The sequence below is a fragment of the Quercus suber genome, unplaced genomic scaffold, assembly GCF_002906115.3.
Source record: "Quercus suber isolate HL8 unplaced genomic scaffold, Cork oak 2.0 scaffold_280, whole genome shotgun sequence".
Classification (NCBI taxonomy): domain Eukaryota; kingdom Viridiplantae; phylum Streptophyta; class Magnoliopsida; order Fagales; family Fagaceae; genus Quercus; species Quercus suber.
This window is the reverse complement of record NW_027069736.1, coordinates 800,133-825,187: the sequence shown is the minus strand read 5'-3', so window position 1 is coordinate 825,187 and position 25,055 is coordinate 800,133. Positions and strand designations below refer to the sequence as shown.

Genomic DNA, 25,055 nt, shown 5'->3' with positions numbered 1-25,055 from the left:
TATCAACATTTAAAATATATGGACACTTATTTTCTCCACTATCTCCTCAATACAGCAGAAAAAAGAATTTGAATTGTGTTCAAGAAAGCTAAAAACAAAACTACCGTGTGCACATGGTATTTGAACCTCTACGATAGGAAGAATTTTAATGAATAGAACTGCTCTGCTTATCGTATAACTTAACTATCGTTTTTTCAATCCAAGCGTCTTGCCCAAACTTGTTTTCCATTAACCTTGAATATCGCTGTTTCTTTACCTCCAAGAATACGCTGAATATCTGAAGAAGAGCGAACGACCACATTTGCATACAGCGGTGGCGCCATATTTGGCTGAGGTTTCATTAAGATGGACTCTATACAGTTCCCAAATCTCCTACATTCAAGAAAACAGAAAGGGAATCAATAAAAGTTACAAAAGGCTGCAATAAATAGTACTTACTATTGCATGTCTGTGTGTTTGTTAGTACCTTGTAATGTATTCTTGAAGTTCTTCTCTTGTAACATAATGACCCTTAGAGAAGTTCATTAACAAAAATCTACCTGTAGTGTGAAAACTAGGCACTAAAGGAGACAGACTAGTACTACTAGTAGCAGCTTGAGGCACCGAAGGTTGAACTTGAACCGAGTTTGAGAAATTTGGTGCGACTGAAACTGCAGGGGCTTCAAGAACCTGATATGAAGGGAAACCTTCACGCCTGTTTGAGAACTGGGGTTGCATGAATCCACTTTGAGGCCGCGAAGATTGTACCATTGTGGGAACTATATCGCTAAAGGCGAAATCACACAAATACGTTTTGATTTCCTCAATCTCGCTTATCAATTTTTCCCTCTCCGGATAAAAATCCCAAAAGGAAAATCTTGGCTCAACAAGACTAAGCATCAACGGCAAATCTTTATCGACATCATAGGCAGGTGCTTGAGACAAGTAGTGTAGGAACGTCATTGCCTCGTGTGCTAATGCATGGAGCTTTTGATCTGGTAAAGGTAGGATCATAAAGACGAAGTCTTCAACGCCTCTTATTTCAAGACGAATCCAAAAGGCCACAACTTTCTTGGATTGGTTAGGTTCCAAACGCAGGTCAATCACTAACCGAGCATATATTCGGCGATCAATATCGTGAAAGGCTTTAAGTTCGTCAAGGTTATTACAGGGAGAAGACATTGTGGTTGAAGGGTTTTCTCACCTTTTCATGGAGGCCAAGAAGGGTGTTTGATTCTTGGGGACTTGAATATGGACCTTTGGAAAATGAAATAATGGTCTGAGTCTGGAAGAAGGCCTTCTCTTGCGGCTTTATATACTTCTCTTAGAAAGAGAGAGAAAAGAGACCGCCTACTTGTCAAACGAAGAAAAGTTAAGACCATAAATAAAAACATTAATGTAAATAAATTGTTTTTTATTTTTTATTTTTTGTGTTGCAAATTGGGTTGGGTTTAGGTAAGAAGACTGATAAATCCATTTAACTCAACTCGAGCCACATATTTCGTTTTTGTTAGTTATTCTTTTGCTCCTCTCCCTAATATAAAACAAAACTCTAAGTCCCTATTTATATTTTCTATTTTTGGTTTCAACTTAGTACTTTATATTTTTCTCCACCCAAAAAAAAAAAAAAAAAAACTCCATACTTTATATAAAAAATTAAAAAGCTTCAACTCATTCTCTTCACTGATTAAAATTTTGAAATGGCAAAGGATAGCAAATAGTTGTAATAATGTTGCTATCCTATTTTTTTCCTTAACCGAGTTGGGATAATACTATTTTGTATTATTATTTGTGTTGGTTTAATAATTTGTCTGTGGTGTTATGCTTAGAATTTTTAGAAGGCTATAGGAGAAGCAAACACTTGTAATCCTATTGTTTGTTGCTGTTCTAATGCTCAAAGTTAAAAGTTTTTTTTTTTTTTAAATGTCCAACACAATCAAACCCAACTCACGTGGGTTAGATTAGGTTGGGTTGAACCCCTGTAATAAATTGGGTTGAGATTTCTTCAACTCACCCATGGTAGATTAGATTGAAAAATCCTCTCAACCTAACTCGACTTTTGCAAACCTTTGAGTGCAATATATCTTTTCTTTTCTCTTTTTGGGTTTTTGAAGGGCACAATAGTGCAATTATATAGGTTAACCTTTTCCATTCACTAATCAATTATGATTAGAATAATATTAGTTTTCATGAAATTCATCACAATTATTATACATTAATCAAAATATATCATACAACAACTATATAAAAAAAATCAATATATATATATATATATTGATTTTGACAAGTTATAACTTAAATCAAGTTGTATGATATTACTGTTCTCTTCTTTTTGCTTTGCCATTGATTTGGACTATTGCAACAATTAACTTAAATCAATATATATATATATATATATTAAGTTTTGTTGGAATCACCCAATTTCATCGGCTAGTGAGTAGATCGACACCCTTATTGGTAAGATTCATATTTCCCCATCTTTTTGTTGTGATTGTGCTAGGTCGTGGTCCTTTGGTTGTTCTTGGCTGGTTGAGTTGTCAAGCTGTGGTTTCTTTCAATCTCAGCATGCTTTTGTTAGCCTGGAATTGTAGAGGTATAGGTAGAGATTCAAAGTAAGAGCTCTTAAGGAGCTAATACGAGCTTTAAACCTGGATTTGGTGTTCTTATCTGAAACAAAAATCCAATCACCTAGAATTAATAGAATCAAAACCTGTTTAAACTTCTTTGACTATTTTTATGTGGAAGCCAATGGACGAGCTGGGGGTTTAGCCTTGTTTTGGAGAATGGGTGTTGATTTAGAGATAGTTTATTCAGACAGCAATGTAATTGCTTCACTAATCTATTCTGATCCAGACAGATCTCCATGGATGTTATTTTGTGTATATGGTCCTCCTAGGAGAGCCAAAAGGAAAAAAATTTGGGCAAAGGTTGAAGAATTGGCAAAATCTTTTTCAGGGCCTTGGGCAGTAATGGGTGACTTCAATAGCATCAAGGGCTCAAAGGAGAAAAAGGAGGACGGCATGTAGGGGAAAGCTCAGTTAACAGTCTCAGGGATTTTATAAATAATACGGGTGCCATTGATCTAGATTTTATTGGTCCGTCCTTTACCTGGTCCAATAGATGTGAAGGTCTCGCAAATATTAGGCAGAGGTTAGATCAATGTTTAGGTGATCAAGAATGGCAGACTCTCTTCCCTAAGGAAAGCATTCGGCATCTTGTCAATGCGTGTTCTGATCACAACCCAATCCTCTTAGATACCCATATGGAGAACACAAATCTTGATAAGCATTTTCGTTTTGAGGCTATGTGGACTAGGGATGAATCAAGTAAAGAAGTAGTAAAAAGTGCTTGGCAAACGAGAGTAGATGGCCCACAAAGTCTTAAACTGGCCAAAAAACTGGATGCAACTAGGAGAGATCTTAAAAGATGGAATAAGAGCTGTTTTGGAAGTTCAAGAGAGAGAATTAAAGAACTGGAGCAAAAGATCGCGCAAATTCAGAGTTTAGGGGCCACAAAAGAAAATTTGGAGCTTGAAGCTTCGTTGAGTTTAGAATTGGATGAATGGTTGGTAAGAGAGGATCTAAAATGGAAACAAAAATCTAGAGAGATTTGGATAGGAAAGGGTGATGGGAATACTCGTTTCTTCCATCTCTCAACTTTGATCAGAAGAAGGAGAAATTGTATTCAAGACATCAAATTGGAGGATGGATCTTGGATAAATGATGGGGAACATATTCAAAAGTATTTTATTGAGAATTCTAAGGCTTTTTATCAAACTGGTTCTCCTATTATTCTGGAAAATTTGGAAAACTTAATAGAGCCATGCATCACAAATAGTGAAAACGATGAACTATGCAAGGTGCCAACAAGAGATGAAATACGGAAAGTTATATTTAAGATGAAGTCTCTTAAAGCCCCTGGGCCAGATGGTTTTCCAGCACTTTTCTACAAACACTATTAGGAGACAATAGGGGATCAAATTGTGTCAACCACTCAAAATTTTTTCAGAGATGGAAGGTTGCTTAAAGAGTTTAACCAAACCTTCATCTCTCTAATTCCAAAGAAAAAGGAAGCATGTAATTTTAATCAATTTCGGCCTATTAGTCTGTGCAATGTGTGCTATAAGGTGATCTCCAAAATCATTGTTAACAGGCTAAGATCCCTCCTATCAAAAATGGTGGATCCAGCTCAAGTAGCTTTTGTGCCAAATTGCTGGATAACAGAGAATATGGCTCTCACTCAAGAAGTTGTGCATAGTTTTAAAAAAACACAAAAAAGAAAGGTTTTCTGGGGGTCAAGCTAGATTTTCAAAAAGTGTATGACCGTTTGGAATGGAACTTTTTAATCATTGTGCTTAAAGCATTTGGGTTTAGCGCTAAATTCACAAGTTTGATCCATCAGTGCCTCTCTACTGTCCATTTCTCAATTCTGCTCAATGGTGGCCAATGCCCAAGCTTCACACCATCACGGGGGATCAAACAGGGGGATCCCATATCCCCATATCTTTTCATCTTGGGTAGTGAAGTGCTAATGTGGCTAATCAACAGAGAAGTCTCTCTTGGGCGGCTATCGGATGTTAAAGTCTCAGGTAATGCCTCCTCTATTTCCAAACTTTGTTATGTTGATGATTTAATTCTATTCTGTAAAGCTAAAATGTCTGAGCTTAATGTTCTAAAAAATTGTTTGGAGAAATATTGTGACTAGTCGGGACAGGTCATCAGTGTGGAAAAGTCTAGGGCTTTTCCTTCTAAGGGAGTCAGCCAACAATTTTAAAATCAAATTAAAAGCTGATGGGGTCTAAAAAAACTTCCCCCAAACTCAAAATACCTGGGTGTGCCTCTGTTCTTCTCAGGAAGTAGATCCAAGGACCTAAACCCAATCAAAGAGAAGTTAGAAAAAACTCTCGTGTTGGAAGAGTTAAACCATTGCAGTAAAACACACAATTTCTAGAGAGCGCACAGCGCATTGGATGTTGTTCATTGTGAGGCACAACCTAGAGGTTTGCAACTCTTGCTTGTTCAAATTTATGTTGTGTTGAAGGCAGAGCTTCATCTTAGCTGACTTCTGAGCACCCTTGCGTTCGGCAGTATACCGCCTTCAAGAAGATTTTCNTTGATGAGACTATATCCCAGCTCATCCAAAAAAATCCCCCTCTCATGACTTGCTCCAAAAGATTGTTGGATTTGGATCTCCAATATCTTATGGGAATTTTCGGTCAAGTCTGCTTATTGGTTAAGTAGAAACATTAGCCCTCCCATAAACCAAGATGCGATTTGCAGCCTCTTTTGGAAGTCAAAAATCCATGAAAGGCTCAAAATGCACCTATGGCGTATTGTGACAAATTGCTTACCTACTAAAGATTGTTTAGCCAGATTTTATGATTTTGATGATATCCTTTGCCCTTTCTGCAAGGATGCAGATGAATCTAGCCTCCATCTATTTATCTCTTGCCCCTTTACAAAAGCTGTGTGGTTTAATTCCCAGTGGGACTAAGGTTAGAAAATCTAAACTTAAACTCTCATTCTCATCTTATTGGGGTCCTCCTTAATCCTCCCGCTAAAGCTAACATTGTGAGAGTTAAAAGGAATGAATTCTTATTGTTTGGGGCTATTATTTGTGAAGCTATTTGCAAGGCTAGAAACCTAGCTATCTTTGAAGGCAAAGAAACTAACCCAATTGAGCTATGCCAGAAAGTTGATAAGTCCATAGTAGAGCACAAAATGTCCTTAGCAACCCATTCGGGTTTCCAATTGCCGAATCTAGTTCAAAGGTGGAAGAAACCACCTAGAGATTCAATCAAGATAAATGTTGATGCTACTTTCAAAGATGATAAATCCTCCATTGCAATGGTTGCTAGAGATTGGAGAGGTGAAGTGGTTTTTGCTTGTGCTAAGAGAGTATATTCCAACCTCCCCTTCAGGCAAAAGCAGAAGCCATTAAATGGGCTTTAAGTTTAGCTAAAAGTATTAATGTAACTACTATGATTGTGGAGAGTGACTCCAAAGGCTTTGTAGACGCTCTAGCTCCATCTGGTAAACAAGTTCCCTGGAGAATTAGAGATATGTGCAATGAAATTCTCAACTTGTTGTTTCTTATTCCTGGATCTCAAGTCACCTGGATCCCTAGGGGGGCAAATAAAGCAACTCATTCTCTAGCAAAGTGGTCATTTGTAAATAATGTTTTTGGTTCTTTCGATGTAGGTTTCGGCCCTTCCTGTTTTGAGCTTATCATTAAGGAAGAGTCTCTTCACTCTTGTTCCCTCTTTGTAGTTCTGTTTGTCTTGTGAATAAAATTTCTTTCTCATGCAAAAAAAAAAAAAAAAAAAAAAAAAAAAAAAAAAAGCCTAGTGAAATAGGGCCCATCCTACCATTAGGCCAAAAAGTAGCCTCATAAGGCCGCAAGTGAAATAAAACCCCTAAATATTAATCAATAAAGATATTTCTATATCTATAACAATATTAGTTAGGCTCCAAATATTTGTCATAGATTAAAAAAAATTAGTAATGCAATAGACATAACAAAATGTTATAATAATTTCACAACATTCCCAAATTAACATGCCAACTCAACGTGGGCTCACTACTCTCCACTCACCACAGTCTTTAATTTAAATTATTTTTGTTATGCTATTTTAGAAATGCTGTGAAATTTTTGTGTTCCTAATATTACTCAAAAGAAATTGTTTAGAGTTATGCTATGTCCACATAATTTTTACAAAAAATTCTTGATGACAATCTATTACTTATAAGTAAAAAAAAAAAATGATATCAATGGTATGCCCAAATTAGAAACAATAATAGATTACCACCTAGGATTTATTGTAAAACTTTTTGTAAAAAGTATTGTAGATATGACATTACTCAATTAATTATAAAAATAAAAATAAAAAGAAAAGAAAAGAAAAGAAAAGAAAAAAATATCAAAGTGTAGATACGGTTCAGCATATGTGCTGTGGTTACTCTCATAGCCATAGGCTTAGCCATTTTCCTATTGGGAAATTATTACTATCGGCACGTTAATTAAGCCCAATGGAAGCCCCTTTAATTTACAAGCTTAGCTCGTGTTATCGTTGCTGCCATTAGGAAGAGAAAGATCCCAATATCAGCTAAAAGTGAGGAATATTACAGTCAGCACATTGGGAAAATGGAGAAGGTAGTTGCAGTGCCTACTAAAATTAAGTTTCATGTAAAAATTTTGGTGACATAAATTCACAAACCATGGAGGCTGTGCTCAGCGCAACAAGCTGAGCCTGAGGACCTCAAATCTGTGATTAGAATATTCCCAATACTGTCAAGTAGCATTTTCTTTAGCATCCCTATGGGGGTCCTAATGAGCTTGATGGTCCTACAGGTTACAAGCTCTAACCCTAGATCACCACCTTGGACCGCATTTCAAAATCCCAGCAGGAACCATGCATGATATTCTTTATATTAGTCTCCGCAGCCATCTCTCTCACTCACATCGACCAGATCCTCTATCCTATTTGGCAGAAGCAGTCTCATTGGTCTCCAAGGCCTCTCCAACAATAGCACTTAGCCACATGTTCAATGCCTTAGGCATTGTTGCGGCAGCACTCGTTGAGTCTAGCGGCTTACAATAACTAAAACACAACAGCGTACAGATGAAACAAATTCCACCATTCCCATGTCAGTATTGTGGCTGGTGTGACAGTTGGCTGTGGTAGGTATTGGAGAAGCGTTTCATTATACAGGACAAGTCAAAACTACCACCAAGAATTTCCAACATCACTCCAAAGCATATCAACTGCAATGTATGCAATGATTATGGGAATTGCATATGATATAAGCAATATTGTGATATGTCTAACTCAGAGGACTAGAGGATTATTACCAGATAATATAAATAATAGAAGGCTAGAGTTCATTGGATGTTACTTCTGGTAGGGATTATCAACTTTGGTTATTATATATTCTGTGCTAGGTTTTACAGGCATCAGAATATGGGAAAGGAGAATGAGAATTATATCTCCGATCGATAAGTAAGGGTTAACTGTGAGTGCAATAACTAGCGTGCCATAATTGTTATGCATTTCTATTGTATCCATGATGGAGTTTCTAGTAAAAGTTTACATTCCAGTTATGTAAACAAATAATTGGGTTGTCAATTTTACATTTTTCCTTTCCTAGATCTCAAATTCTATTTTGTAGAGAATAGCAGAGAGATAAACTTCATGTCTCTATGGTTTGTTATGCACAACACCTGCTGCAGTGTGTACCCGGCTAGCTATTTCAATGAAGAGTGACATGTAAGAGACGAACATGATTTATGTCACACCTCTATTTGATCTGCTCTTCAATCTCCATATATAGGATTATTTACAACTAAGGACATATATCCTGCTGAAAATTCAGCTTAGTTTGAAACCAGATTTATCAACAAAAAAAAAAAAATTCAAATTGGTAAAACAAAGCATTAAAAAATAACTTTTAAGACAAAACTACAATTCCCACTGGATAAATTCCCACAAGAATCTGTAATGCCATCTGCAAGTTGCAAGTCCCAAATATTAATGTAAAACAACAGAGACAGAACTGCCCTGGCATAAAAAGGACTTAACACTTAATTAATTGCCTGTTAGACATGATTTTCAATGTGCTTGTCTCAAAGAAAATTAATGGAAGACAATTGTAAAATTCACTATTTATATCAACATGTAAAATTTATGGTCACTTCTTTTCTCTACTATTTCCTCAATACAGCAAGAAAAAAGAACTTAAATTGTGTCTTCAAGAAAGCTAAAAACAAAACTACTGTGTGCACATGGTATTTGAATCTCTACAATTACAATAGGAAGAATTTAAATGAATAGAACTGCCCTGCTTATGATACAACTTAACTAACGTTTTTTCAATTCAAGCTTCTCGCCCGAACTTGTTTTCCATTAACTGAGAATTCCACTTTTTCTTTACCTCCAAGAGTACGCTCAATATCTGAAGAAGAGTGAAAGACCTCATTTGCAAACATCCTTGGATCAGCTTTCATGTAAATGGACTCTATACAGTTCCCATATCTCCTACATTATTCAAGAAAACAGGAAGGGAATCAATAAAAGTTACAAAAGATTGCAATTTATTGTATGTCTCTGTGTTTTTTGGTCCCTTGTAATGTATTCTTGAAGTTCTTCGCTTGTAAGTTGTAACATGATAACCCTTAAAGATGTTCATGAATAAAGATCCATCTTTAGCGTGAAAATTAGGCTCTAAAGTAGACAGGCTAGTACTACTAGTAGCTTGTGGCACCAAAGATTGAACTTGAACCGAGCTTGCGAAATTTGGTGGGACTGAAACTGAAGGAGGGGCTTCAAGAACCTTATATGCAGAAGAAGCTTCATGCTTGTTCGTGGAACTGGGCTTGGACGAATGCACTTTGAGGCTTCAAAAATAGAATTGTTGTTGGAACTGTAACACTAAACGCGAAATCACACACATTCCTGACGAATTCCTTAATCTTGGTCATCACGTTTTTCCTATCCGTATAAAGAGGCTGAAAGGAAAATTTTGGCTTCAGAAGACTAATCATCAACGGCAAATCTTTATCAACATCATGAGAAGGTGGTTGACACCCTTCTACGTCTAACAAGTAGATTAGGCACGTCATTGCCTCCATGGCTAATACAGCGAGCATTTGATCTGATAAAGGTAACACCGTGCTGATAAAGTCTCCATAGCCTATTTCTTTAAGATAATTCCAAAAGGCCAAAATTTTATTGGATGTATCACGGTCTATACGCAGGAAAGCCACTAACCGAGCATATATTTGGCGATCAATATTGTGAAAAGCTTTAAATTCTTCAAGAGTATACCCGCGGGGTCGGGGAGAAGCCATTGTGGTTGAAGGGTTTATGAGGGGGGGTAAGAAGTTTGTTTGATTCTTGAATAATGGAATAATGGTCTGAGTGAGGGACAAGGCCTTCTCTTGCGCTTTATATACTCTCTTAAAAAGAGAAAGAAAAGGCGTCGCCTATTTCTACTTAAAAAGATAAACACCAGAAATTAAAAACAATAGTTTTTACCAAAAAGAAAAAAAGAAATTAAAAACAATAGTGTAATTAGGGGCCCAATTCAGTGGGCTGGTTTGGAACTTGGGTTGCTAATTTCTTTCATTTTGCTGCGCACTGGTTCGGGCGTGGGCATTGATAAATTCACACGTTCAGATAATTCAACTCAGTCCACCTATGTTTAATATATATTTTATATGTTTTTTTTTTAATTTGCCTCTCTCCTTAGTATAAAACAAAACTCTAACTCCTTATTTATTAATTTATTATTTTTCCAGTTTCAATTCAGTACTTTATATAATAAATAAATAAATAATTCCAACCCAGCTTAGAATTTTCAAATGGAAAATTCTATAGTTACAAATTATTTTCCAAACTTCTAATGTAGTTAGTGGTTATTGATAAATGAAAATATTGCAATGTTATAAGATAACTTTTCCACACATTAATTAATTATGATTAAAATAACGTTATTTTTCATGTGCACTCAACATTGTTCACAATTATTATACATTAGTCAAAATAAATCATATCCAAAAAAAATTATAAACATCATACATATATATATATATATATATATGTATGCAGGGACCAAGTCAATATGATTTTGACAAGTTATAACTTATATCAAGTTGTATGTAGGGGTGTTTCAAGAAGTCACTTGGACCGCATGACTACACCTAAGCCGCCCACAAAATGAAGTAATTGCACAACGTGGAGCAATTTGTAGTTCAGAATTAAAAAAATTGCACAAAATTGCACCACACCCATTCATATATATATATATATGAACTTCTCATTTCAAACTGATTAAATACATACATACATATATACATACATATATATTGTGGGAGGAAGTAACCTGAAGACAGAAGGACATAATGGATGGGCCATCCGAGAAGTCAGATGGGCCCTACTGTTCCTTGATTTGGGCCTAGTCAAAGGGAGATAGCTAGCAACCAAGAATCAAGTAGGGAATGGTTTGCCCAAGGAGCCCTAAGAGCACACCTTACTCAAGAGATCGGGGTCCAGCTTCAGAGCCCCCAAGGCAATTGCCGAGGAAGGAAGTAAGGCAAAGCAAGTAAAAGCAGGAGGAAGCTTCTTGGAAAAGCACCCATCATCTCCACATTCAATACTCCCTGCCAAACCACCCTGCCACATTAAATGGAGAGTGACCCCTGAACAGTACCTACATAGCTTTCACAGCCTGCTCTATCACCACCAGTAAGGCAGTGATGTGACAAGTATCCAAAGCCAAATTTGAGAGACCTCCAAGTGGACGGCCAAGATGCACTTCCTCCTACTATATATAAAGAAGCAAGCCCCCCATGAAAGAGGGGGAGAGAAAAACATTTGAGAGGAAGTTCCTTGAAAGAGATAAAGTAACGAGTACTGTAATTATTGGATATTTGTGTTGTAATTTGGGCTCCTCGAACTGACCGAGGAAGATCTTTCAACATAAAAGATTCATTCCTTAGCTTTTTATTCAAATATATTCTTGGTCTTACTTATCTTTTCTTTAGTCTGGCTAAGATATCTCTACTTAAGCTTGGGCTATTGACCCTAACCATCCATCTCTTCTAAATTAGTTGTATTGGGCATACTCTTCCAACAAGGCCCTTTAATCATTGGGTCGGGCTTGTTATCGGTAATTTTTGCCCCCTACACACACATATATTTTTATATTAAAATTGCCGCACTGGACCTATTAATAAATAGATTTTATTTAATATTTAATATTGATTTTATAAACATTTAACTACATTATAAATAGATATTTAGTATATATTAAATATATTTACTACATATTTAACATATATTAAATATATTTAGTATATATTTAATATATATGAAAACCGACCAGTATCAGAGCCAAGTTGTCATGTTGTACTTCATCTATCGGCTAAAGTAGGGCAGTGTGAGTGCGAATTGGTTTGTAAGTCCGAATTCCCAACAAGCCTTGGGGGGGGGGGGGGGGGGGGGGGGGGGGGTGGCGCTAAGCCACTCTAGTATGCGGTGCAGCATGAGCCTCTGGCAATGCTCCATGGAGCATCCTCTCTCTTGTTGCTAGCACCTGGGGACGAGTTCTACTTTATGACCACACCACACTATCCAATGATTAATCTATTAAGTACAGTGAACTACATTGCAAAACCCCCTATTTGTGTGATATTATCATTCTCTCCTTTTTGCATTGCCATTTATTTGGATTATTGCAACAATCAAGTTCTGTAATTATCACCATATGCCTACTTAACTCAGACAACAAGATATAATACTTGTTAAAATCTTTGGGTCACAATGGCAGCAAATGAATTCCAGGAGTTCAGCTATGCCAAAGAAGGGAGACACTCCTCCAAAGAAAAAGCACAAATGTCAGATATTCACAGCAAACATGGGGGTTGGATCACCTTCCCCTTCATCACTGGATCATTAGTCTGTCTATCATTCACAACTTTATAGCTAAAAAATGTGTAGCGTGTTTGCCATGAAAATAGTTGAGAAATGTATTAGAAACAACATTTGCAAAATGTTGATCTTCCTGATATCTATTTTCCTATGTTTAGTTCAATTTATATGAGGCAAACATTTTCTTGTCTTGTATATTTCATAGAACATTTGATAATAGAACCAAATACACCATGATCTCACACTCTTACACTCACAATTATGTGGTACGTACCAACACAACTTACTGCAAAAATAAAAATAAAAATAAAAATAAAAATAAAATCCAGGGACACTAATTGGCTTGACACTTACTGCTGGAGGATAGGGAACAAAATTGGTATAATATCTAATTGAAAAGTTCCATTTCAAGAGCATTGTTGCTACTCAAAAAGGAAACATTGTTAATGGTTCCACCTGTCTACTTCCAGTCCTCACATCAATCATTGCAGACTCCTTGTTAGGTTATTATTCTGTCCTCTGGATTTCTTCTTCTTTGTCTTTTCTAGTAATGTTCTTAATTTTTTTTGCTATCAGAAGATCTTATTACCCTCGCTATTGCACACTCCGTGCACACTCCCTTTTGATTGTTCATGATTCCATGTAGACATGGCAAAACGAGTCAAAATTTTCTGACCCGACCTGTTTGACTTGCAACCCGTTTGACCTATAACCCATTTGACCCGCTTAAAAATGACCCATTTTGACCCGTGACTCATTTTGACCCGCGACCTGATTGACCCGACCCGACCCGCCCGTTTTGCCACATCTACCAACGTTGAGTAGATTGAGATTGAGGTGTAATTCTTATAAAATATTTACTTATTCTTCTTCACTTAATATGTTATGTACTCTATTATAGTTTGTCATTCTTTACTTGCTACCGTATATCTAGAAAGCTAGAACAAGAGTTGCACCAAATTTAGGTATCATGTGTTTAGTGGTAATTGGTAAGTGTTAACAATATTATCAGTGAGAATCTAATCACAGTTAAGGAACTCAAAAACAATTGACAAATTGCATCTATTTCCCAAAAAAAAAAAACCAGAAAAAAACTTGTTTGAAAAATACGGGTCAACTTGACCCGTCCCGCAACCCGACTCGACCCGTGACCCGATTGACCCACAATCCGATTAACCCATTTAAAAATGACCTGTTTTGACTCATGACCTGTTTTAACCCGTGACCCGATTGACCCAACTCAAACCCGACCCGACCTGCCCGTTTTGCCATATCTAATTCCATGGCTACCTTTTATTTGATTTGTTATCATTCATTTCTAGACTACTAAAATTTAGTTATAATGTTTTGACTAGCAGATTGGATAGTTAAAATGCATCTATGCTTACATGGGAAAAAGATAATCCTAACCACCTCATCATGGTAGCCTTAATCTGAAGTAATTTACTTTTTAACCAAGTATGTTCTGAAGTTATACGTAACTAAAGCTGACACTACCGACACTTGCAGGGCATATTACCTTTAGGCTTTTAGCCTTGAAAGCAAATTCAAATCGTTGAGGCCACAAACATGTGAAAATGGCTCAAGTTTGTGCCCAATGCCAACAAATATCCAATTTGCTGTCCTATATATGGGTCTCGTTCTAGCATCAATTGGCTAGGTGGTACACGCTTTACTATAGCTGCAATGCGAGCAAATCAATATGACAAAGCAAAAGATCAAACAATTTTCTTTAACTGGTGTGTTGTCATTTTAATATTTTATATGCCTCTGCCATGGTAAGTGCAACAATAATCGTCTATATTGATGACAGATTTAGTTGGGCCGTGGGGTTCGGCATATGTGTTGTGGTTAGAGCAAATCCAGCACCCATTTTTTCAAATATATTTTCCAACATATTTTCTATCACATTCTCTATCTCATTTAAATATTATTTCTTCATTCATTATTTATTCTTTTTTTAACAATTATATATCTTTCAACATTTTTTTATTCAACACCTAATTATTATAATAGAAAAAAAAGCATCTAAAGAATGAACAGTAGCCCATCAGACTTGATGAGCGACTGTTCATGAGCAAAAAAAAAATTCAGGTATAAAGAATCCATTGGAGTAGTTTTTTTTGTCTCTGTTAACGTATATAGTGTTGTGGGCTTTAGGCCCAATTAGGTTACTTATATAGCACACATATTTACTTGTACTGCACGCATATGCCTAATATATAAAGGCACCTATGTACATTCTTTTATCAAGAAATATAATACAATTATATTCAGTATTTCTAACATGGTATCAGAGCCACTGCTCTAACCTTTTTCTTTGCAGTCTTGTCTTTACTGGTGTCACTGTTCTCAACATCGCTTTCGCCATCACAACCGCTACTGCAGCCTTTCGCCGTAGAACCTCCGTCGTCTTTCAACCGTCGTCCTTAGGTTTCGAACTTGCAGTCACCGTCGTTGAGAAGTCCCGCATCACACAAACCACTGCACTTATCGTTTTCGCCTTGCATCTTGCTCCGACAAGTATTTTTCAGGTACCACAGTGATCGTCTCGCCCCAATCTACTCAATCGTGGAAACCTCGTCATCATCGAAGCTTGCACGCGCCTTCACGCACCTCCAAAAGATTCTACAGACAAGATCACGCACTCCACGCGCTGACACGCACCGTCAGACCTTCTCACGCGCCTCTACGCGCCACCACGCGCCTCTACGCGCTAGTTCTGCACTTGCTGACGTTAGCCCTAGGTGACGTCATCTGCTGACATCATCGTCCACCACGTCAGCTGACGTCATCTGTTGACCAGACAACGTTGACCGTTGACTCTGTGTTGACTTTGACTAGTGTTGACCATTGACTTTTTGACCAAAGTTGACTTTTGCAATTCAGGTGCTCCTTACCCAGTTTTTCGCGTAGATTTCATTTTTGCAGTCTGTTTTTGCAAATTTTGCCTCTAAATGAAGAATAAGGACAGATCTTCTTTTTATTGCAACAATCGTCGTGGCCAATCTATCAAACGTTTTTACACATTTTGCAAACGTTTTGACCACAATATTGAAACTTGCTATTATCGCAACAAATTAGCTGTTTCAATTTCTGCTACTACTGTTGTTAACATTGAGAATATCCAACCAATGGCTCCTGCCTCTGCACAGTCTAAGTCTTCTGGATCCACTTTCTCCATTTCCAGAGCTGACCTTATAAATATCATCGCCAATGTCATACGTATGGTTGGTAATGCATCTTCTTCCTCTTCTCTCTCAGCTTTATCTAATATGTCTCCTACCTCTTGACTTATGGATTCTGCTTGTTGTAATCACATGACATCTCACTCGTCCTTATTTTCTGACCTTAAACCTGCACCGCACCCTCTTAATATTCACACAACAAATGGTTCCAAAATGTCTGGTCATAATATAGGTTCAGTTTCAACCTCTAACCTCTTGATTCCTGGAGTCTTTAATGTTCCTGACCTTTCTTATAATTTATTTTCTGTGAGACAATTAGCTGAGTTAGGTTATCGCATTACCTTTAATTATTCTAGGTGCATTGTGCAGGATCCTTGGACGGGACAGGAGCTTGGGACCGGTCCTAGAGTTGAGCGTATGTTTCCCATGGACAACCTTCGTCTTCCACTTGTTGCTCCTATTTCTATTGCTACAGCTGCTGCAGTTTCTTCCACTCCTTCCCTTGCACTTTGGCGTGCTCGACTTGGTCACGCATCTTCCTCTCGAGTACAACAATTGGCTTCTAGAGGTTTGTTAGGTTCAGTGTCTACAGAAAATTTTGATTGTGTTTCATGTCAGTTAGGAAAACAACCAGCTTTGCCTTTCAATACTAGTAAATCCATATCCACTGATATCTTTGACCTTATTCATTCTTATATTTGGGGGCCTTCCTCTGTCTCTAGTATTGGTGGGTCTAGATATTTTGTTGTCTTTGTTGATGATTACTCTTGCTATAGCTGGATTTTTAATATGAAACATCGTTCTGAATTATTGGAAGTATATTCTAATTTTGCAAAAATTATTGAAACTCAGTTTTCCAGACGCATCCAAAATTTTCAATCTGATAATGCTCTTGAATATACTCAATATGCTTTCCAAGCTATTTTACATTCCTATGGCACTTTTCATCAACTAACTTGTCCAGGTACCTCTCAGCAAAATGGTAGAGCCGAACAAAAACTTCATCATATTCTTGACACTGTTCGTGCTCTCTTTCTCTCTGCTAAAGTTCCTGCTCCTTTTTAGGGAGAAGCTGCTCTTCATGCCGTTCATACTATTAATCGCATTTCGAGTCCTGTTATCCAAAATCAAACTCCATATGAGCGCCTTTTTGGGTCACCTCCAGACTATCATCACCTTCACTCCTTCGGTTCTGCTTGTTTCATTCTTCTTCAGCCACATGAGCATAACAAACTTGAGCCTTGGTCAAGGCTTTGTTGTTTTCTTGGCTATGGCGAAACTCAAAAGGGGTATAGGTGTTATGATCCTATCTCTCATCATCTTCGTATCTCCCGTAATGTTGTCTTTTGGGATCATCACCTCTTTGTCGAGTTCTCTCATTTCAGTGCTTCCTTGTCTTCCTCCTCTGTCTTAGATCTTTTTTCAGATGAGGAACATATTCCTTTTGTAGCTGCTCTTGATCCTCCTGTAGTTACTCCTGATTCTGTTGCTGTAGACTTCTCTGTCCAACCACCAGATATCATTGATCCCTTTCCTAGTTCACCCTTTAATGAACAGGTGGAAGATGAACAAGTTGAAGACGAGCTACCCAACCCTAATCCTGAGCTTGGGTTTCCTGCTCCTGCTCCGCCTGAAGATCTTGCACAAGACATTCCATCTCGTCACTCAACTAGGGTAAGATCTATTCCTGCACATTTACTTGACTATCATTGTTACACTGCTCTTGCTACATTACATGAGCCTCACACCCATCGTGAGGCTTCCACTGACCCTTTTTGGCAGATTGCAATGAAAGAGGAACTTGATGCATTATCTAAAAACCATACTTGGGATTTGGTAACACTTTCTCCTGGAAAATCTGTGGTTGGTTGTAAGTGGATCTTCAAGATTAAGACTCGCTCTGCTTGGTCCATTGAGTGCTACAAATCTCCTCTTGTTGTAAAAGGTTTTACACAAGAGTATCGGATTGATTATGAAGAGACCTTTGCTCCGGTTGCTCGTATCTCATCTATTCGTGCCCTCTTAGCTGTTGCTGCTGCTAGTAAATGGGACCTTTTTTAGATGGATGTCAAAAATGCATTCCTTAATGGGGATTTAAGTGAAGAAGTATATATGCAACCTCCTCCTGGTCTCTCTATTGACTCAAACAAGGTTTGTCACCTTCGATGTGCACTTTATGGCCTTAAACAAACTCCACGAGCTTGGTTTGCCAAATTCAGCTCTACCATCTCTCACTTGGGTTACATGGCCAGTCACTATGATTTTGCCTTATTTCTTCGTCGCACTGACAAAGGCACTATTTTACTTCTCTTATATGTGGATGATATGATCATAACTGGTGATAACCTCAGTGGCATTCAAGAACTCAAGACTTTTCTCAGTCAGCAGTTTGAGATGAAAGATCTTGGACATCTCAGCTACTTCTTGGGTCTTGAAATCACTCATTCTACAGATGGACTTTATATTACTCAAGCCAAATATGCCTCTGAACTCTTGTCTCGCGCTGGACTCATTGATAGCAAAACTGTTGACACTCCAGTTGAGCTTAATGCGCATCTGACTCCCTCAGGGGGGAAACCATTGTCTAAACCCTCTCTTTACAGCGCTTGGTTGGCAGCTTAGTTTATCTCACTGTCACTCGTCCAGACATTTCCTATGTTGTTCACCAGGTGAGCCAATATCTGTCTGCTCCATGATCGACTCACTGTGCTGCTGTTCTGCGCATTCTTCGATACCTAAAGGGCACTCTCTTCCATGGTCTTTTCTACTCTGCTTAGTCTCCTCTTACTCTCTGTGCATTTTCTGATGCTGATTGGGCAGGAGACCCCACTGATCGTAGGTCCACCACTGGTTATTGTTTTCTTCTTGGTTCTTCTCTGATTTCTTGGCGAAGTAAGAAACATACTCATGTGGCTCGCTCCAGTACTGAAGCAGAATATCGTGCCCTTGCTGATACCACATCTGAACTCCTTTGGCTACGATGGCTTCTCAAAGACTTAGGTGTGTCTACATCCTCTGCCACTTCTCTTTATTGTGACAACCAGAGTGCTATTCATATTGCTCACAATGATGTCTTCCATGAGCGGACTAAACACATCGAGATCGATTGTCATTTTATCCGTTTTCATCTTGTTCATGGTGCTCTCTAGCTGATCTCAGTCTCCTCTAAAGATCAACTTGCAGATATCTTCACCAAGTCACATCCTAAGAGACGCCTTCATACTTTGGTTGACAACCTCAAGTTGGTCTCACATCCACCTTGAGTTTGAGGAGGGCTGTTAACGTATATAGTGTTGTGGGCTTTAGGCCCAATTAGGTTACTTGTATAGCACACATATTTACTTGTACTGCACACATATGCCTCCTATATAAAAGCACTTATGTATATTCTTTTATCAAGAAATACAATACAATTATATTCAGTATTTCTAACAGTCTCATTCTCTTTTATAGAGAATATTTTGCTTTTACATAAACCATTGGAGATACTCTTATTCTCATAAGCTTAGCCATTTTCCTGCTGGGAAATTATTACTATCGGCATATTAAGCCTCAAGGAAGCCCCTTCACAAGCTTATATCGTGTTATCATTGCTGCCTTTAGGAAGAGAATGATCTCAATTTCATCTAAAAGTGAGGATTACTACAGTGAGCAAGTTGGGGAAATAGAGAGGGTGGTTGCAGTGCCCACTAAAAGTTTCAGGAAAAATTTTGATGACATAAATTCTTAAACTTTCTAAGTTAGAAATCATTGTAAGAGATCACAAATAAAACAGAAACTGAAAAGTTAGCCTGGCGCCCACTAAACACACGCATATGCATAATGCTAAAACCCATTTGCCAAGTAAATCTTTTTTTTATTATTAAATTCTAGCTTGCCATTCCAAATAGTGAACATCCAAACAAAATTGGAAATCGAAAAAGAAAAAGGAAAGGCAGGCAACACACACACACACACACACACACACACACACACACACATATATATATATATATATAATTCCACTCTGAACCTTAAACAGGATCAAGTGCGATTGGTAGCTAAAAAGGTGAAAAGTTGAGCATTATTAGAAAGAATGTACCGATAGAAAAAGAAACAAATCATGTAGTAAAACTAAATACGCAAGTATAATTTTACTATTTGCTTTTTCAGAGAAACTGGAAAAGTTTAATTTGATTCATTATTATGAGCTAAGCAAACTCGATAATGCCATTACTCAAAGCAGGTTCCTGAATCGCCCAGAATTGAAAACCAAAGGAGACACCAACTCAAACAGCTCCATTGCTAAACCATGGAGGCTGTGGTCAGTGCAACAAATTGAGGACCACAAATCTTTAATTAGAATATGCCCAATACTGTCAAGTAGCATTTTTTTTAGCAACTCTATAGGGGTCCTAATGAGGTTGAAAGTCCTACAAGCTCTAACCATAGATCGCCACATTGGACCACAGTTCACAATCCCAGCAAGATCCACGATAGTCTTTATACTAGCCTCCACAGCCATCTCTTTCACTCTCATCAACCAGATCCTCTATACTATTTGGCAGAAGCTGTCTCATCAGTCTCCAACGCCTCTCCAACGGATGGCACTTGACCACGTGTTCAATGCCTTACGATTGATTGTGGCAGCGCTCTTTAAGTCTATATGGCTTAAAATAACTAAAACAAACCCCCTTACATATGGCTGTCGTAGGCATTAGAGAAGCATTCCATTATTCAGGACAAGTCACACTCTATTACCAAGAATTTCCAACATCACTCCGAAGCACCTCAACTTTGCAATGTATGCAACGATTATGGGAATTGCGTGCTATATAAGCAACGCTGTGAGAGGTCTTACTCATAAGTGAGGGTAACTGTGAGTGCAATAAGTAGCTAATGAATTTCCTTTGGCTCATTTTTTCCAATGCTACCAAACAAACGAAGCACTAATTAACTGCTTGTTAGACATGATTTTCAATGTACTTGTCTCAGAGAAAATTAATGGAAGAAAATTGTAAAATTCACTATTTCTGTCAACTTCTTTTCTCCTCTATTTCGTCAATACAGCAGAAAAAAGAATTTGAATTGTGTTCAAGAAAGCTAAAAACAAAACTACCCTGTGCATATGATATTTGAATCTCTATAATTGGAGAAATTTTAATGAATAGACCTGCTCTGCCTATAGTACAACTTAACTACTGTTTTTTCGTGCCAGAGAGTCTCCCCCGAACTTGTTTTCCATTAACTAAGAAATCAACTGTTTCTTTACCTCCAAGAATACGCTCAATATCTGAAGAAGAGCGAACGAACACATTTGCAAACTGTGGCGGCCACATCTCTGGCTGAGCTTTCATGTAGATGGACTCTATACAGTCCCCAAATCTCCTACATTCAAGGAAACAGAAACGGAATCAATAAAAGTTACAAAAGGTTGCAATTTGTAGTACTCATAATTGCATGTCTGTGTGTTTGTTAGTACCTTGTAATGTAGTCTTGAAGTTCTTCTTTCGAAACATGATGACCCTTAGAGAAGGTCACGAACAAAGTTCTATCTTTAGCGTGAAAACTAGGCACTAAAGGAGACGGTCTAGCTCTACTAGTAGCTGGTGGCACCAATTGTTGAATCGAGTTGGTCAAATTTGGTGGGACTGAAACTGAAGGGGCTTCAAGAACCGTATATGAAGGGAAACCTTCATGCCTATTTGAGAACTGGTGGGGTTGAATGAATCCAATTTGAAGCTGTAAAGATTGTACTGGTTGCGGAGGAACTATATCGCTAAACGCTACATCACACACATTCTTGACGAATGCATTAATCTTGCTTATCACCTTTTGCCTATTCTGATATAAAAACCAAAAAGAAAAAGCTGGCTTAGTAAGACTAAGCATTAACGGCAAATCTTTATCGACATCATAAAATTGACACCCTTGGTCCAACAAGATTAGGCACGTGATTGTCTCGTTGGCTAGTGCACGGAGCAATTCATCTGGTAAAGGTTGGATCACACAGACAAAGTTGGCATAGCCTATTCTTTCAAGACAATTCCAAAAGGCTACAACTTTCTTGGATTGGTTAGGGTCTAAACGCAGGTCAATCACTAACCGTCTATATATCTTGATATCAATATTGTGGAAAGCTTTAAATTGGTCAAGGGTATACCACCAGTGCATTGTGCCCTGAAGGTTCTTCACGTTTTCTTTGGGGAGGTAGGGATTTTGGCAGCGGCGGAGGTGTTTGACTCTTGCGGACTTGAATATGGATCTTTGGAAAGCGGAACAGTGGTTTGTGGCTTGAGTGACCTTAATGAAATAAGGGAAAAGGTCCTTCACTTGCGCTTTATATAAGAGAAAAAATACGCTGCTTTCTTGTCAAACAAGAAAAGAGTAGACTAGAAATAAAAGCGACAGTGTAATTTGGGTTCGCCACCAAAACGGACTCATTCAAACCCAGTTAGATGGGTTGGGTTAGCTTTTAAAAGTTAATGGGTTGTTTTATTTTTATTTTTATTATTATTATTATTATTTTGGCTCCAAGTTGGGTTGGAAGTGGGTATGAAAATTCATAATCCATTTTGAACTTGTCTCATCTATGTTTAATATATATTTTAAATATATGTTATATTTTTTTTATTAGTTACACTTTTGCCCCCCTCCCTAATATAGAACAAAACCCTAACTTTCTATTTATATTTTAACAAACCTCAGCAACAAGGTATTCAAGGACATCGGAGAGACAGATAGGGGAGCCGAGGCCGACACACTAGGCATATCAAGAACATACTCTTAAAGAGGTAACGGTTCCAACAGTTAAGGCACAAAGACACAGATAAAGGGCTGTAAATTGGCCTATTTGATAAGAAATAGATTTTTTTTTTTTTTTAACAACAACGTAAACCATTTGAATTTTTATATAACTCTTTTTTTAGAATCTAATTTATAAATAGATAAAAAAAAAATTGAAAACCAACAGGAGAATGGTATTTATTTGTAGGCAATGTTTTAGTAAAAGTTAAAGATGTATTTTTACCAGATTGTCCTTTAGTTTTATCTCTATGGGTGTAGGGGCATTTTTGAACAAAAAAAATCTAGTCCAAACAAGGCAAGCCCCTTAAATAGTAATATAAATTAAAAAAAAAAATAAGGTTTTGTTTTTAATTAATTGGAAATAGGGATTTTTGGTCTTTGAATTTTGTGCTACTTAATCAATGTTGGGGTGCAAAGTGTAACAAAAGTAATAGTTTAAGGTACAAAATATGCATTCAAAAAGTTTATGGTGCAAAGTGTAATTTAAGGTATAGTTTAAAATGGTAAAGTATAATTTCTCCTTAAATAAGATCAGAGTGTTTTTTCAAATTTAAAAAAAAAAAAAAAAAAAAAAAAAAAGAAAGAAAGCGTTGTGCTTCAAAAGATGGATTTCTTCTTTTAAACTCTTATCCCATTGGTGGATTCCTTAGGTAGCAAGTTCTAATTATGTATCTCTTTGGGTAGTGTTTATATATTCCATAGAGTGGAATAAGAATTAGCCCCCCAAATATTTGAATTAGTTCAATAATGCTCTTTAGAAAAAAGTAATTGGTCTAATAGTTATAAAGATATAACTTTATTTTTTGCAGTTCTATTTTTTATTGTAAAATGTGCTCTTATATATGTTAAATATTTAATAAAGTTTGGTATCAAACATTTTTGAATCTATCTTTTTCAACTCGTTATATGGCGATTAACAAGTCATTGACTCATTAAAAAAAATTTGTCACTAAAACTATACATGAAATGTGTCTTTCATTGTCATATAATGTGTTAGAGTAAGTAGACATGGCAAAACGGGTCAGAATTTTCTGACCCGACCCGACCCGACCCGAAAAATACCCGACCCGAACCCGATTTTTTGACCCGAAGCAAAAACGGGTTGACTCGTGACCCGACCCGTGTTTTTTGTGGGTCAACCCGACCCGACCCGCGACCCGACCCGAACCCGAACCATTTTTTTAAAACATTTTTTTTTTGGGTAAAAAAATAGTAAAACTAAGAATATATTGGTTTAATTGTTTATTGTGAACTTTAAGGAAACAATTGATACATTTATATAACTATATGCAAATTAATTAAAAGATAAATTGTTGAACATTCTGTAATGAGTAAATATTTTTAGATATCAAATAGTAAAATACATGCCAAGATAATCTGGTTACAGTAGAGTTAAAAATATAGATTTAAAATTGTAGATATGTGAGAAATATTCACAAGTGTGAAAATAGTGAAGCTAAAGTATCAAATTAGCCTAAATTATGAATACTTAGACCTATTTTTTAATAATTTATGTCCAAAATAAACGGCTTTTCAAAATAAATTATGATATTTCCTAGAGTGTGTGTTGCTTAACAATAATATGATATTCATAAAAGAGACCATGTATAAATAAGTAAGCAATCAAATTTTAAAGTATATCTCAAATTGAAATAGAGTGTCAACCACAACTGATAATAGATTATAAAATTAATTTTCAAGATTGTAAATTTCTTATATATTTTTATTCTTTATCAAATGAGTTATCCAATAAGTCATTTGTAATTTTGTTTTATATTTGGAATGTTGATATTGTGTAGAAATAAAACTTGTGTATTTGTTTTACTTATCTTTGTATTATTTTGTTTTAGATAGTAATGTTAGGATTTGTATAATTTTAAAATTGTTGAATAAGCATTAATAAGTTTAACTGAGTTCATTCTTGATATAAGTGGTGAATTCAAAATAATGCATTTTACATCAAGTAATTTGTTGTATAACTTTCCAAATAACAGATACATGTTGTTTCTTTTAAAAAATAAAAATAAAAAAAATTCATGTGAAAAATACGGGTCAACCCGACCCGACCCGTAACCCGAACCCGATTTTGACCCGCTTAAAATGACCCTTTTTGACATGTGACCCGTTTGACCCGCAACCCGATTGACCCGACCCGAATCCGACCCAACCCGCCCGTTTTGCCATGTCTAAGAGTAAGGTAGTTTTAAATATGTTTGGAACCTAACTTATTCCTCAAGTTTTGGATCATTCATATTTTTGAAAATTTCATTAGTTCAATTGAAATATGTTTAACTTACTTTAGCATAAAAATTTGATAGTTTGTATTTAAAATGAAACTTTTTAAGAATACCATGAAAATTTAAAAAAAAATGAATTTTATTTTGTGAATAATCGCCATCAAAAATAATTTTGATTGAAAATACTAAGCTTTCTTTTTAGTTGGGCGTGTGTATATATATATAACTTGTCAAATAAAATAGCGTGTATATATAATAAAAAAGCACGCGTGTATGTGTGTGAGTGGAGATTTTCTTGATAAATATATTAGTGTCACAACTTGGCCTCCTCAAACAAAAATTTCTGGCTCCACCCCTAATTCTAGTCATCCTTCATCCCCTTATCAGATCAATTTGGTTCTTCCCTTACAAATCTAGTATCAGAAACAAAGGGTTTTT

The 25,055-nt window shown here is 36.7% G+C and overlaps 1 protein-coding gene across 1 annotated transcript; it reads right to left on the bottom strand.

Moving 5' to 3' along the window:
- Nucleotides 1-48: 48 nt before the first annotated feature.
- Nucleotides 49-21,860, bottom strand: LOC112009371 (uncharacterized). Its single transcript, XM_065781847.1, has 2 exons — nt 21,056-21,860; nt 49-372 (listed from the first exon to the last, which is right to left on the bottom strand). Exons 1-2 carry the CDS (start codon nt 21,745-21,747, stop codon nt 195-197), a joined length of 870 nt encoding a protein of 289 aa, XP_065637919.1. The 5' UTR covers nt 21,748-21,860; the 3' UTR covers nt 49-194.
- Nucleotides 21,861-25,055: the final 3,195 nt, after the last annotated feature.